The sequence below is a fragment of the Rhinichthys klamathensis genome, unplaced genomic scaffold (genome assembly GCF_029890125.1).
Source record: "Rhinichthys klamathensis goyatoka isolate OS25496 unplaced genomic scaffold, OSU_Roscu_1.1 h1tg000259l_1, whole genome shotgun sequence".
NCBI lineage: Eukaryota > Metazoa > Chordata > Actinopteri > Cypriniformes > Leuciscidae > Rhinichthys > Rhinichthys klamathensis.
The window spans coordinates 1,945,611-1,960,523 of record NW_026606781.1 but is presented as its reverse complement, the minus strand read 5'-3'; the positions used below and the strand labels follow the sequence as shown (position 1 = coordinate 1,960,523).

Genomic DNA, 14,913 nt, shown 5'->3' with positions numbered 1-14,913 from the left:
CATATGAGTGCACATGATCCTTTTTAGCTTCTGTGTCTTTCTTCGACTTGATTAGGTTTCCCTCGATGGGGTGATTGTCTCGCAAGTGACTCACAGTACTTGCGTGGTTCCGAATTCTTCTAAGGTGGCTGAATGCACAAAAGTGGCGTGGACATTCACAATGATAGATTGGATGGAAGAGGTGAGGAAAAATATGAAGAAAAGGCACACCGCAAATTATACATCCATGTTTCCTCAGCAAACCTGTGTAAAAAGAACCAAGTAGCCAATCAGTTTGTTTTCCAACTAGGAAGAATAATGCAATATAGTCATCTCTCTCATTTAACATGTTTTTCTATCATCTGGTACCATAAAATGTACATTTACAAAATGTGTTTTCATCATACCTTTTGGTCGGGTAGGAGGGTGTTGCTCTGCAGGGGTGTCAGGTGACTACTGAGCAAAGCTCCACCAGGCCGGTCATGCTCACAAAAGATGGTGCCGTTGACGTAGTGAAATCGGTCACCAGGCACCAAGCGATTTCGACATGTGGCACAAGTGAAACACTGGAAGAGAAAAAATATTTTTTTTTATTTCACTGGCACTGTGGCATCTCATTTAATAAAACAAGTCAATTTTACCACAAAAAAAAAGTATTAAAGTCGAGTGAAACGGAAGTTCCATAATGCGACACTTCTGAGTGAAATAGATTATTGAGAAGAAAAAAGAAGAAGTGTAGTAACTTGATTCAATCAATCAATTGTTGATTGGATAGAGGCAGATCGGCTGAATGCGAGCTTAAGAAAGGGGATGTTTAAGCGAAAGATTGAGTCATGACATTTTGATTACAAAAGTAAAAAAAAAAAACATAACTAGTTCACAAGATCAATGAGATACATTTGCAAAATAGATGGGTGCTGCATCCGAAATTGCATACTGTATAGTAGGTACTATATTTGGTTTGAAACTTGACAGTAAAAAAACAAAACTATGTTCTAACATGAATGAAATTCGGACGTACTACATCCGCCATGTTGTCATTATCATGTGACCTACAGCATCAGTTGCGTCGCTTCACCTCCATTCACAAATCCTCTCCTGTGGCCTTATGGGATAGTAAAGTGTCCATCGAATGCGCAATTCAAAATCTTGGTGGTAGTAGTAGGTCATCCGGGTACTTTTCGCCTACTGTTTTATGAATACTATGAATTCGGACATACTACTCGGCTCATATACTGTTTTTCGCCTACTATATAGCATGGAAGTAGGCCTATTTTGACACAGCGACTGTGAATTTTCATTATCTCACTTTAAAGGTGGGGTATGTGATTTTCTTTTTTGACCATTTTTTCAAAATCACTTGAAATCCTATTCCTAACCCACTTACTGAGTTAGAAGCACTGAAATGAAAATTAAGCAATTTAATCATCTGTGGAACGGGCAGGACTCGAAAAACTCCAGCCAATCATTTCCAAGACCATCTAGAATCATTGGACTGTAAGTGCGTCAATCAAACGGTCGTACCATGTCCCCTTCGTGCGCATGCTCAAAGCTCGTGACCCAGTCACAGTAAGTGCAAGTCGCCCCGGCACAGAGAGAGAGTAAGTGCAATCTCGCGCATCTGAGTTTTGCAGATGCATGATTGCTCGTCCATGTTCTTCGAATGGGTGGAGTCAGGGCCAGCGTTGGAGGAAAGAAGGTAGGACCTTTTGAGTTGTGTATTTTCAAAATCTGCCGGCCGTTTTGCAAATCCCATACCCTACCTTTAAACAGCCTGAAATTAAACCACCAATATGAGGGAAAAGTCCTATAAATAAACAGTAGTTTTCCACTATTGATAGAAATAGGGAAATGAGCGACACCAGAGTACCTACACATATGGTACATTTGCATTGTTTGAAAAAATCTATTACACTCCAAGCTCACATTTCTTCAGACACTCACAAATTAGAAATTTTGTCAGGATGTAGTTACCCAATTTTGAAAACTTATGCAAACAAGGACCACTGGGAAACCAAACCGAACCACTCAGCTTAACCAGGGAATGGTTTCCTTTTCCAATCAAATATTATTAAGACAGGTTGACACCTACACCACTATAATTAAGGAGGAATGTGTGGCGCAGTTGGGAAAATGGTTAGTTGATGAGTTTCGGCAGGCGTCTCTTGAGACTATCCTGCTATCCGTGTTCAGTAAAAGCGAGACTTTAGCTGACAATTCAAAGAAACAGATTTCCCAAAAAAGAGACTGGATGTTTCCATTCCAACCAAATAATGAGAAGCATAAACGCATACGTTAATACAATAATGCCTCTAATTCTCACTCTAGAGATATGGGTGTGTGGGTCCAAGTCATTGTTTTGCAAGAATTATGCATTTCAGTCTTTCAACTTCCAGTCTTGAGGGAGTTGCAATACAATACTCGAAAAGAAATAACATTTCATAAATCTAGCTATTAAACATTGTCTCAAGCTTATGTTGAGCAATTCCTGCTGGCTTACATGCCAATGTCAAAGGGAATTAGGTAATTGCAATGTACAAAACAAATTCCCTTATGTTTGGGACTGGTTCAGAAATTGTAACCATACAAGTGTACAAGGATGTTGCATACGTAATTCTTCAAATGGTGATTTTTTTTCTTCCCCATACTGGAAGGTGTCTAGGCATCAGCTAGTCTGATCACAAATGAGCAGGTTTAGTCATTTAGTCATAACAAGTCTGTAAAAAGAGTTAAGTCTGATGACTATTGTAAATAATTTAAATTAGAGTCTATGACAAATTACTACCCATCCATACATTGGGGTGCTCTGATTGATCGCATACAGATTGCTCTTTGCCGATAATCACTACTAAAGACTCGATCGGCAATCTCTCAATTTGCCGGTCTCAGAAACCGATCTCATGCTGACAACGCAAAAAGATACGCGCCTACCGTGAGAGGACTTGCAGCGGCGCCGTCTCAATCTTTGTCCAGTGCGGGTAAAAAAAAATATAATGCTAAAGGTGAGGTACAATTCATACATCTTTATTTAATAACTTTTGAAAACTTTGTGAGAAGTGACTTCACAAACGGCATGAGTGAATTTATCGCGCGCTCTTAAAATGCACAAATGGCTTCACATCTGCACTATCAGCAGTTCACTGTTCTTAAAGGTCTTAAAGTGACAGCAGCTTAATATTCCTGTTGCCATTTGTGCCATTAATGTTAATCAAACAAAAGAAAAGGAAAAATCACTCACTGCTCTTGACTGTATATCTTTTGTAACTTTAAATATGATTAATCTGTATTTAATTTACTCAGGGAAGACTTTCCATTCATATGTTACATTTGATTCTCTATTCAATTTATTTACTATTTCTTACCTGAACACTACTGTAACTGTTACTAAAAGAAATCTTAAAGCACTGTTTATTTATTTTGTATCATTATTATTGCATTTATTTGTCCTACTCTTTGTAATTTGTTTATTGGTTATTATTTTATTACTGACTGTTTACTTGTCTTTTTTGTAAATTCAATCCAGTTTAAAATCAAGCTTGTGCTGTGTGTAAGATATTGTGCAACAAAATTGTCCTATTGTAATTAACTTTTTTTTTGTTGCAAAATTAAGGGGGGAATTCACTCCATTTTCCAAAATGAAATTTAGGCCTTGAATTAAATGTCTGTAAAATTCTAAGAGCATTCCTATAAATAATGCTACATGATAAAAATAAAGATTATACTACTTTCTGTGATCGGTAATCGGACCCAAAAATCCTGATCGGAACACCCTTACCATGCATTATATATATTATACAATAAATGGTGTACCACTTCAGTGTATAATTACATTTATTTGGCCATTTTTTTATATTCTGATCTTGTTATTTTTTGTTGGTTTGTTACTAATATTTCGTTCTTGGATAAAATGAAAGTATGGCCAGATTTTTTTCTTCCATCTGTGTGAAACCGATTTATGAAAAAGACAAAAAAAAATTTGTAGGACAGGGACTTGGTTATTGATTGGATGGAGGCAGATCTAAATGTGAACTTGTGAAATGTGAAGGGGCGGGGTTTAAGCTGATATTGTTAAAGTTTGGCATGTCACCAGAAGATCGAGTTATATTTTGTTTAAAAATGAGGAGCTCATAAATTTTTTTTTTTAAAACCTGCACAGATGAATCAGATAAAAATGAGCATTTGCTGACAACAGACTATGGCTCACCTTTAGATGGTAGACGTTACCCTGGGCCCTCATCACCATCTCACTGGCAGGGATAGACTGTCCACATGCACTGCAGGCTCCACTGTGACCAAACAACCTGCACAGTGGGGGGAAAACAGCAATTAATACTAACAAGAATATTTTAAAAGAATGACAAGAGATCAGCTGAAACCAAGTCAACATTGATATGTTTTAACATGTTTCTTTAATTGACATTCTCACTTGAGGGATAAATACGGTTTAACTTATTGCAAAATGACACACAAACCATCCTGAAAATAAAACTTCTATAAGTTCTTAATTCACTTCTTTTCATTCCACACAAGTGAAATTCACTTTTACGCCCATAGCTTGAAGTTTGAGTGCTTTGCAATGTGTGTGTTTGTGCGTGCGTGGCTTGGATGGCAGGGCACCAAAGCCCTAATAGTCCTTAGACTGCAGCCTATCAGCTAATCTGGAGAGGCAGTGTAATTGGTGGCAATGGGTGGGGGGTGGCTATAAGAGCCTCTGATCCACCCTTGGCTCCTAATTAGGGTGCACTTGATTACTCTGCTGCCTGTGCTTGAGGTTGCTATAGGCAATTTTAGGAGAACACTCAAATGAGTTCAAGTCGTGCTCTTGATGAGCTAAAAGGACACACACACACTCGGTCGTAGAGATGAAACCCAGATGCACACAAACAACACGCAACATACAAGCATTCCACTCGCACACATATGCACACAAACAACTTGTTTTCATTCAGAACACCTGGAGCCACCATGTCACAGTCATGTTTCAGTAGGAAACATTTCTTCCGCTCCCTCTCAGGGGTCTTTGTGACGGTAACCAGACCAGTTTGGCAGCTGATTCTCACCACCTCACTTTCTCCCCTTCCCCTTCCCCCTACCCTCTCTCTCTCTCTACCCCTCCTCCGCTATCACTGTCCCAGCTCTGACTGCTCGCAGTAATGAATTTTTGATCTTAATCCAAACAGTAATTTAATAAGAGACAGCAGAAAGGAGCTCTGTTCTCCCTAATTAATGCACCCTACTTTTATCAGACCTCAGGCTCCACGCGGTGTCATTTGGTAATGAAGCTCTGCCCTTTTGATTAGCTGTATTATACATATTTAATACACTGCAGATTGAGTACACCTTACATGCACTATTAAAGGGAATATCCCCAAGACCACTCTTGACACTTATAACATGCTTGCTGAATTAGTGCTGTAAGAGATGTCCTTTGCGAGAAAAAAAAAGTATTTTCTTTCTCACTTGAGTTGTTAACCAAAACTTGTAATGAAACAATGAAACTTGTTGTGAGTCATTGTGCAGTAACTATTAAGGAGACCTGAACTGGTGAAAAATTATATAAAATAGGCATAATATACACTATATTGAATTAATATAATCAATAATATAATAATATTTGTATTATTTATTTTTTACCAGTTCAGTCAGTCCCACAAACTATTTTTATTTATATAGGCTAGGTATATTAATGCATAATAATATGAATACTACATCAACTAATAATAATAAATCTAAATGTACATAGAATAATTATAAATAATTAAATAATATTTGATAGGAATCTAATATACAATTATAAATTATAAAATTAGATTTTATATTATTTGTAACCTGAGTTTGTCCCATGCACGTTCAAACCCATTTATAATATTATATAGGTATATTAATAATGTTCATCAATAATAATATGAAAACATTCATAAATATGAATTAATAATTATCATTATTTCATATCAGTATAAAATGCATATCAAATACATTAATATAAAATAATAGCTAATATTAATCAATTATATTAATACACATTTAAAACAAAAAATACTGTTTTTACAACTATGACAGATATTTTGCATCAGTGATATTAGTTTCAAATATGGCAGGACTGCACAGTTTCTTTTTGATTTTGGGGTCAGAAAGATTGTTTGACTTTTGATCAGGCATCTCTGGCACTTCTACAGCAATCACAGGCACACCAAAAAAAACCATCTGCGTGGCAATGCCAAATAGTCAGACATCCCTGGTTGAGGTCCAAACAAACCAGAGTGGGTCTTACAGGCAACAATGCCGTGCCGTCATGGACCAATGCATCACTGCACACATCCAAACACACAGAGGTCAATTTCAAAGCCTCAGCGATTATAAACCAATCTAATCTCCTCACCTCTGGAGCCTTCAGCTCAAAATATACAAGGGAATAGAGGCCAAATTCAATCAAAGAGTTATGTAATCTAATAATCATCATATGGCACATATGCAATCATGGACCTCAGCTAAAACTGCCATAAAAATAAACAATCAATTGTTAGGGTTTGCAAATCAAGGTTACGTTTGTTTTGCAGACTAGTCAAAATTTGTGAAAAAAAAATACAATTCTGCGTAGTTCTAATTTGATCACGGACTGTGTGGTTAAACAATACAGCTTGAATCTAAAGCAGTGTACAGCACATGAAAAACATCTGGGGAGTCTTGGCTGCTACAGATGCCATGTTACATGCACCCACACACTTCCTGTCATAATTGGTGAACTTTTCTTGTCCTGTTACAGTTCACGCAGTAACATATATTCCAATGTGTTGCCACAGAAAAGATGTCTAAAATAAGTATGACAGACGCTGCACTAAAAATCTGAAAATTATTTTCACAAATGGATATATTAACATGTGGTTTACTCATTTAAATATGTGTTAAACTTTACACTTTGATCTTGGACAAAACTATTAAACAATAAATAGAAAAACCTTGCACAACCAAAAGTTGCACAAGATAACTAACGTCATAAACACACAAAAAAATGGCTGTTTGATGCATGAAGTGGTAGCAAGATATGGTAGTGTGGAGGGATTTATCGGTTTTCTTGTGTTTAAATATGAAGCACAAATTTACAAGTCTGTGGAAGCCCGTCTAAATATCCTGAGCCTTTCAGACCATTCACTTGAACTTAGGCTACGTTCAGACTGTCAGTCCAAATACACAATTTTTGTGTATATTCTATTGAAAACCGATCAGATTTAGCAAGTGTGAACGGCAAAAAAAAAAAAATCATGTGAAATGTGATTTTTACAAATTAGGTTTAAGCTACACATTCATATGTGGTTTGAAATCCTATTCAAATGGCATTTCTTGAAATCCGTTTCTGTCTGACTGCTGATTTTGTGTGGTTAATGTGACTTTCTCACGCCACGTAAAACATAAACGTCAAACGTTGTTATAGGAAACCTGCTGAAAGTCGCTGCAGAAACCAGGTTGTGTTGTTGCAAAGTGCCGGACGAGCAGAGACAGGTTTTGAAACCAGCAGAGACGACAGCACGGAATAAAGCCACTCATACTAGCCTCCTATGGTTCTGCCGCTGCCTCAGAAGACAGTAGTCCAGCGCGGCGGCTACACATTGTCATGTTGTAAAGAAAACAACATCTCTTTTTTTTGGTGATAGGATAGTATAGTATAGAGTGGACAGGAAGCGAGGTGGGAGAGAGACGGGGGACTGGATCGGGAAAGGTCCACGAGCCGGGATTCGAACTCGAGTCACCCGTAGCGCAACGGCGCTATATTTCGGCACGCTCCCTATGAGGCTATCGGTGCCGACGAAAACAACATCTCTATTGCAAACCCCTCCATGTTACGGTTGCTGTTGTTTTTGCCGTATACCTACCTACCAACGCAACGCCATTGCCATAGAAACCAATGCAGATATTCCAGAAAACGAAAGAGTGGCATGGACACACAAATTGGATCTGAACAGTTCCTTTATACAATGTGGACAGTCAATTTTAGATCAGATTCCAATCGGATACACAAATAATCGGATTTGGACTGACGGTGTGAACGTAGCCTTGAAGCACTACTAAATCTGGAAAGGAGATATGGATGTCTCAACTGATATAAAACAGCGATGAAGTTCACAAATCAATGACATTTTATTGATTTGTTTCCAGTCCTCCTCGTCTAACACATTACAACTGATGCAGTGACCAGGAACATCATTTATTCGGTCTTATTCAACATTTCTATCTCAATCCCACCAAATCCCTGACTGCCCATTTCATTTAGTACCTGATGTAATCATTCCTGCAGAGGATCATTCCTCCTTTGCTGAAGCAGGTGCTGCCGATCTCTCCCAGTTGAGCCTGGCAGCAGGAGCACTTAAGGCAGCGCGTGTGCCAGTACCGATCCATGGAGAAGAGCAGGAAGCGATCCGAGATCCGACCTCCGCAGCCTGCACAGGAACGCACTGCCCCGCTACCTCCTGTTACCGCGACGGCGGTGGATTCCACACGGCTGTTCACCATCGCCTGCCTGTGGGACAAAGCGGAGAAGCTCGTAAATCAGCATATCTGGTCTGTGTTATCCAGAGGCCAGATAGTTCCACCACTATCAGAAGATCAGCCATTAGAGATGTTCCCCCAAAGCTCTTTCAACAAATCACCATAATACATTCATTCTTATGATCCTTTAAGAAAACATCATAGCAGAATAATGGGACAGATATATTTCTTGCCTTATTGCTGATTTAATTTTCAACATCCCCATCCAATAAAACTGACTGACCAATTGGGATTATAATAAAGACAAATTACAGTATTTTCCTACAATTTATTACAGAAAATAACAGTAAACCAGGCCAGGAAAATGACTGATGTAGCAGTACAGTATCCTCTGGTATATTTACAGATTAAGTGTAATAGGATATGTTTACAGTACTCTGCTGGTGCTTAGGTTCCTAAAATGCACTGCAAGTTGAATACATAATGTGGTTGCATGATTTTTTACTATTTGTCATTTTAGTTCTCTGTGCTCACCTTTAGGTTCTTGCTTTGTAAAGTTCAGGGTTTTATCACATCTAAAATTCTTTGTTGTTTATATCACCATTCTTTTGTATTCTGAGTGAGGAATATTCATACTCAAAATTATGCAAGCAGAGTAGCAACCAGTCAACTCACAACAACAGTATTGCAAGCCCTCAACAGCAGAGATCTTTTAAAGCATTGAGATATTATTTATTTTCCATTTTCTTTAAGTTACGAACATACAGTATAACGGCCAGCATATTTTGTAACATTTTTTTATACTGGCTAAGAGAAAATTAAGTAAATAAGGTTTCTAAACAATCATAACTGTGACTTCACCATTTACCATATATTTATCCCACAATGCAGAGCAATGAGAGAAAAAAATGTGGTTGGCTATAGCAGAACTGTAAACGGTTAATGAAACTTCACTCAATGTATGTCTTGGCAGAGTTTCACCAATGAAGGGATACACAAGTCTGTCTAGAAAACAACCTGCTCTTGCACGAGAAACCAGGTGCTTCGAAAATGACTGCATAATGGCCAGAGTCATATAGGCACCGCTAAACAACCGAGGCCCATAATATTATAAATGTGATGTGATATTTTATTAGCAATAGTTAGTTAACATTATAAACAACACGTCATATCGGTTTTTATAATTAAATGCATTAAAAATGTGTTTGTACAAACATGTTGTAATGATGTTGCTATTTCCTAAAATAAATCTCATGCTGCAGGCAATTTTATGGAAATTATGTAGTCCACAGATTTTTATATCTGCCTTAACATTATCAGTTTACATCTACAACTCATTTCCAGAACTTTCATTGCAAATATGAGTGGAGATCAAACCCAGCTGGAGGCAGTCCAGCTTTCAAATGGCAGTAACTGAAACCATAAGGACAAAAAGTAAAGTCTGTTCCCTTTCAGAGTGCGTTCTCTCAGAGTGTGAATGTTGATCCGAGAACAGGGGTCATATCAATATGGCATCTCCAAGTAAGAGCACTAATCTAGACATCTAGCTATCCTTATCCGAGATATGAGACTTTACAAACATCACCTTGATTTACCACAGTTAACTGTTCTCACAGTACCATGTAAACAAAAATAACTCCAACAACTTTTTCCAAGACGGATTTTTAATATGTCCTAGTTTGCAGTCGGAATGCCTTGTGGTAAACAGCCTTCAACCGACACGAGAACTCAATCACAACACCAACCACTGTTAATGATGTTTTCCTAATGAAAGTGCAGCTGATTTGTCATTCCCTGTCTGATGATTTTAGTTTGAGTATGTTTTCACTTATGTCGAGTGTATTCCCTTGATGAGTTACTGTTCACCAGCCGTTTCCCTGCGAGCAAGCAAACTATTCCCTCTCTCAATAAACAGCCTTATGCAGTTCCAGAAGGATGAATTCAGTCTAACCACCATCCATCCTCACCACACACACGTACAGTTTTAGCATGTCTAGCTACAGGCCAACATATTACCTTTTCTAACATTATATAAAATAAACACGAAGATTGTGGTTTGAGAAGGTCAGACTGTCCAACTAAGCAAAAGACATTCAGACTCGAGGCACCATACATATCATGCTCAGCCTCAGACACATTAGGAAATGCTTGCACATTTTATTTCTAAAAATAACCTTGTATCTCTGCATTGTTTTCTGAACAGACACAAAGCAAGCTTCTATGCTGCATTTGGAAAACCTCAGCAAAATCCTGTGAGGTCCAGTTGGTGCAGTTTTCTCCTTTTGGAGAGGCTGCAGCAATGTGAGGAAGAGGCTTTGGACATCTGGCTATATCACTTGTTATTTCCTCCCTCTGTTGTTCTAAAGGAGAGGTCAGTCGGCAGCAGACTGGAGACGGAGGCCAGGTTAGAGGTCACAACTGAGCCCTGTTGATTGGTAGGGTCGACCAGGGGTCAAAAGAGGAGAGGAAAGCAACAGGAAGGCTCTTTGTGCTTTGCTCCAAAGGAGTGGGAATGCTTTCCTCAGGTCCTATCGGTCTTCCCAGCCTTGTGCCGGACATAAGATATCAACCGCCACGTGCTTTCCCACAAACAGGAGCCTGAACAGTGCCAAAAAGGTACTATAGGCTCTCCTAAGGGGACAGTTCCCCCAAAAATGAAAATTATGTCATCACTTAGGCTACTCAGCCTTGTGTCATCTGTGAGACACACAAAAAGAAGCATATTAGGAAACAATTCACAGTGTTATTTTTTTCTGTCCATATTTTTTAAATATCTTCTTTTGTGTTACTGAAAAAGTAAGTCTTAGGCCCCATCCACACTACTGCGTTTTAGTTTAGAAACGGATAATTAAAACGAATACGATTTCCGTCCACACCAGCGTTTTAGCTGCGTATTAGAATTGATCTCCGTCCACATTAAAACGACTGAAAACGCGGATCACGTGACCATTCACCAACACTGGGCATGCGCGCGCCGGTGTAAACACAACTTCATTGATAAAATGATCCCACCATGCTCTGGGTTAACCCCAAACCAACGCTCCATGTACGGTCAACATCGCCGCTGCACACGGGAATTGTCACAGATCGCTCGAATAATAGCTTGACTCCGGCGCATGTAGGCAGTTATAGTGTTGTAAAATGCAGAATTTACTTGTACAACAGCTGCTAGCAAATATATACACCATGACTGATGAAACCCAATCATAGAGCCGAGCGTGAGCCTCTACTACGTCATCGTTTCTAAAGTTCTCCGTTTTGTCCCGTCTACACTAAAACGCCCTCCGGAGATTCAAAACGAAAAACGGATCGGCAGCGTTTCTAAACTTCTCCGTTTTGGGTCTCCGTTTTTGCCGTTTTAGTGTGGACGGGAGGTGCAAACGTAGCAAAAGGTCTCCGTTTTTAAACGAAAACGCAGTAGAGTGGACGGGGCCTTAGCCTACAGGTTTGGAACAACATGAGGGTGAGTAAATTATTTTCATTTTGGGGGGGAACTATCCCATTAAACTTTGGATGACACAGGGAATGAAACATGTTTTGGGTGAAGCACCTTGCACAGTTTATGCAGTGGTGGGATCATGAAATAGATCTTTCAACGTGAAAATGGAGAAATCCTAAAGCTAAGAATTAGCAATCTGCAGAAAAATAGCCTTGCAAGATCTTGTGCACATGTGTGGTTTACATTCCCTCACCTTACCTGATAAAACTGGCCGAACAGGTCTAACACAACACTCAAGAGAGCTGCATAAGCATTTCCCCTACAAACAGAGTGACATCCCAAACCTGACATGAACATACATGCCTGAGTTCTTATTGGAGAATTTGCCAAGCACCAGTTTAAACCAATTTCCGACACCCTTGGCTCTAATCTTTTCATTGTCATGTCAAAGTTGGGCATATAAGCCTTACACAAACTATGAGCCTGATATCTTATTAAATGCATTGGGACCAGCTGTACGAGATTATAAACCTGAACCAAAAGTAAATTTATTCAGCGCTTCTACACAAACAGATTTTGCCCCAGGACCTTTTCTCCATAACTGACACCAGTAACAAGCACCATACATTGTCTTTCCTGCACACCTGCAGAATTGCCGTTGCAAAGCAGGTTGCCAAATAACTTTGCAACAGTTAATTTCATGAAAATGCAAATCCCCCATTTTTTAATCATCCTTTTCCTGCAGACCTGAGAGCTAGAGAGACAATGCTGTTGAATGGGACCCTGGGGGAATATCACACGCTTTGAGGCTTGGCTGTTTCAATACTGAACAATTACATTATCCCTCTAATAACTTAGGTAAGTTAATCCTTCACTGGAAATGTTTGGCGACAACCTTTCTTAAGCTATGAGGCTTAATGTAGTGTCTTATCACAGGGTAGCAGGAGTCGTGACGCTATAGGCCTATGTCTTTGGCAGTCTGCATTGTGTTGTGACCAATTCTTTAACTTACTTAGAAGGCTAGCAAAATATGGCATACATACTGCTTAGACTAGAGGAGTGCAAAGTTTGTTTAAAGGTTGCTGCTAATTTAAAACAGGAAAATCTGGGCATATAGGTGATTTATGGGCAAATGGTTGTAGATAAATGTGCAGAAGATTATGAGATAAACAAGTGGAGAATGTGTAAAAGCTCTACAGCTTTTTTTTTTTTTTTTTACTTATTAAAGAGTATCTTCTTTGTAAATTATATATTATACAGGTTACTGGAGCAATATTAGATTAATAAAACATTCATACAAATAAAAAGCTTGTACCTCAAGGTCATCAAGTCGAGAATTCACCCTGTTTTCCCAAACGTATGAATAAACTGAACTAAGTTATTCAACCAAGTCACTGCTAGTTTGGAAGTGAAGAGCTACTGGAAACAGACCAAACTCTTCTCTTTCTCTCTCGTTATTTAAACGCTGTCATCAGAAAGGTCAGCCAGGGGAGGCTCGTTCAGTTCCACTCGACTAACGAGCTGATTGATGAAATAAGAGGCAAAAACAGAAGCTAATGAAGAGAAACACAATACCGTCGCTGTCCGAGCGCAGACTGATGGATTGGTGTCGGCTTGACGGAGCAAATGATGGGTCTACACTATTAGACAAATCACATATCATCAATTACTAGCCTAATGGTGTAGAAGTCTTAATAACACACTATTATGTTTTATGGTTGTGCCACAACTTTTGCTTTAGTGGGGCTGAACGTCTGTTGAAAACTAACCGCACGGTCTCCATAGAAACTCACTAACGCGAGAACGCCCGTATAATTTCGCCTTTTTAATACAATTTCACTTATGCTGTAAATGTGAATTTTTAGTGTCAAAACACGTTGGTTAGGAGAACAAATAACTGCGCACAAACCCAGTGCGAATCGGTGATAATTAAAATAAATGAGCGTAACACCATGCTTCACAGCCTCTAAAAATAGTAGCGAGTCCAGTAAGCAAATGACCAAACCCTGGTTGGCACCACCGCAGATTAGCAGTATATCCTTCTCTTTTAATAATGCGCTCTGGGGCCATATAACTACACGCTTCGCCGTTTCATTAAAACGGGTCTCTTTTTAATTAACACTCCGCGCACAACTCCCCATTGTGCACAATTCTCCGCTCCAGTGACAGCACACATAAAGCCTGCGTCTCAAAACATAATGTGCTGCCTACCTAGACAGCATTTTGTACCTAGACACCAACTCAGCCCAGATGTCTAGGTTGGCAGCTCGCTGTGATTTGAGATACAGCCATTGAGTGAGAGTTATTGCACGGGGAAGTAGCAGCCAAGACGCACCAATGTAAAGTTTGTGCATAATAAAAAATAAAATTAAAAAAGATTAAAATAACACCTATATAACTCTAAATTGGTCTATAACTCAGCTGGTAAAGTATGACACTTGCAACGCTGTTGACATCAAAATGCAGAGTAAATTGTTTTGGCGTCTGCTAAATTACACATAACTAAACGATGAAATACAACAAAATGACATCTTAGGATCAGAAGTTGTGATGTGCGTGATCAGAACTGACGGGAAACTGTCAGACAGACAACGAAACTCTCAAACCCTACAAGTTCACAATCTGTTTAACTAACGTTAAGTGATTAAATGTTTACAAGATATTTACTCACCGTAATTTGTACGTAGTCTGGAAAGAAGTCAAAGGTGGTGGAATATCTCTCAAAGTTATTGCGCGGTATTAAGCAGTGAGAGTGGCTTTCGTCCACCCACAAATCGTTGAAGAAAATGCGCTTTTGATAATCCGAGCGTCGCGTGTTCCAACAAACTTCAAAATCGTCCCTGTGGTTAGGAGCGCTCCGCCACAACCGTCACATTCATGTTAATGCTGACCTATTGCACATGATCCTGCACGTGGCGCTTTCTTAAAACTAATATTTATTCAAACTCGCTTTCTTAGTGCCTTAAACCTCCTATGAGATGCAACGTCTTATTTCTGGCGTCAGTTTACGCTGA

General features: G+C 39.0%; 1 protein-coding gene across 1 annotated transcript; it reads right to left on the bottom strand.

Annotated features, from left to right (window-relative positions):
* Positions 1 to 347: 347 nt before the first annotated feature.
* On the bottom strand, positions 348 to 14,660 carry lmo4a (LIM domain only 4a). Its single transcript, XM_056267463.1, has 4 exons — positions 14,571 to 14,660; positions 8,249 to 8,491; positions 4,184 to 4,280; positions 348 to 545 (listed from the first exon to the last, which is right to left on the bottom strand). Exons 2-4 carry the CDS (start codon positions 8,482 to 8,484, stop codon positions 381 to 383), a joined length of 498 nt encoding a protein of 165 aa, XP_056123438.1. The 5' UTR covers positions 8,485 to 8,491; positions 14,571 to 14,660; the 3' UTR covers positions 348 to 380.
* Positions 14,661 to 14,913: the final 253 nt, after the last annotated feature.

Bases quoted from the DNA above. Each gene is read 5' to 3' on its own strand.
- lmo4a (XM_056267463.1), bottom strand. From the start codon at position 8,484: ATGGTGAACAGCCGTGTGGAATCCACCGCCGTCGCGGTAACAGGAGGT. The intron at 4,281-8,248 runs GTACTAAATGAA...CCCACTGTGCAG, and splicing joins TGCAGGAATGATTACATCAG to GTTGTTTGGTCACAGTGGAG. The intron at 546-4,183 runs GTGAGCCATAGT...TTTCTCTTCCAG, and splicing joins GTAACGTCTACCATCTAAAG to TGTTTCACTTGTGCCACATG.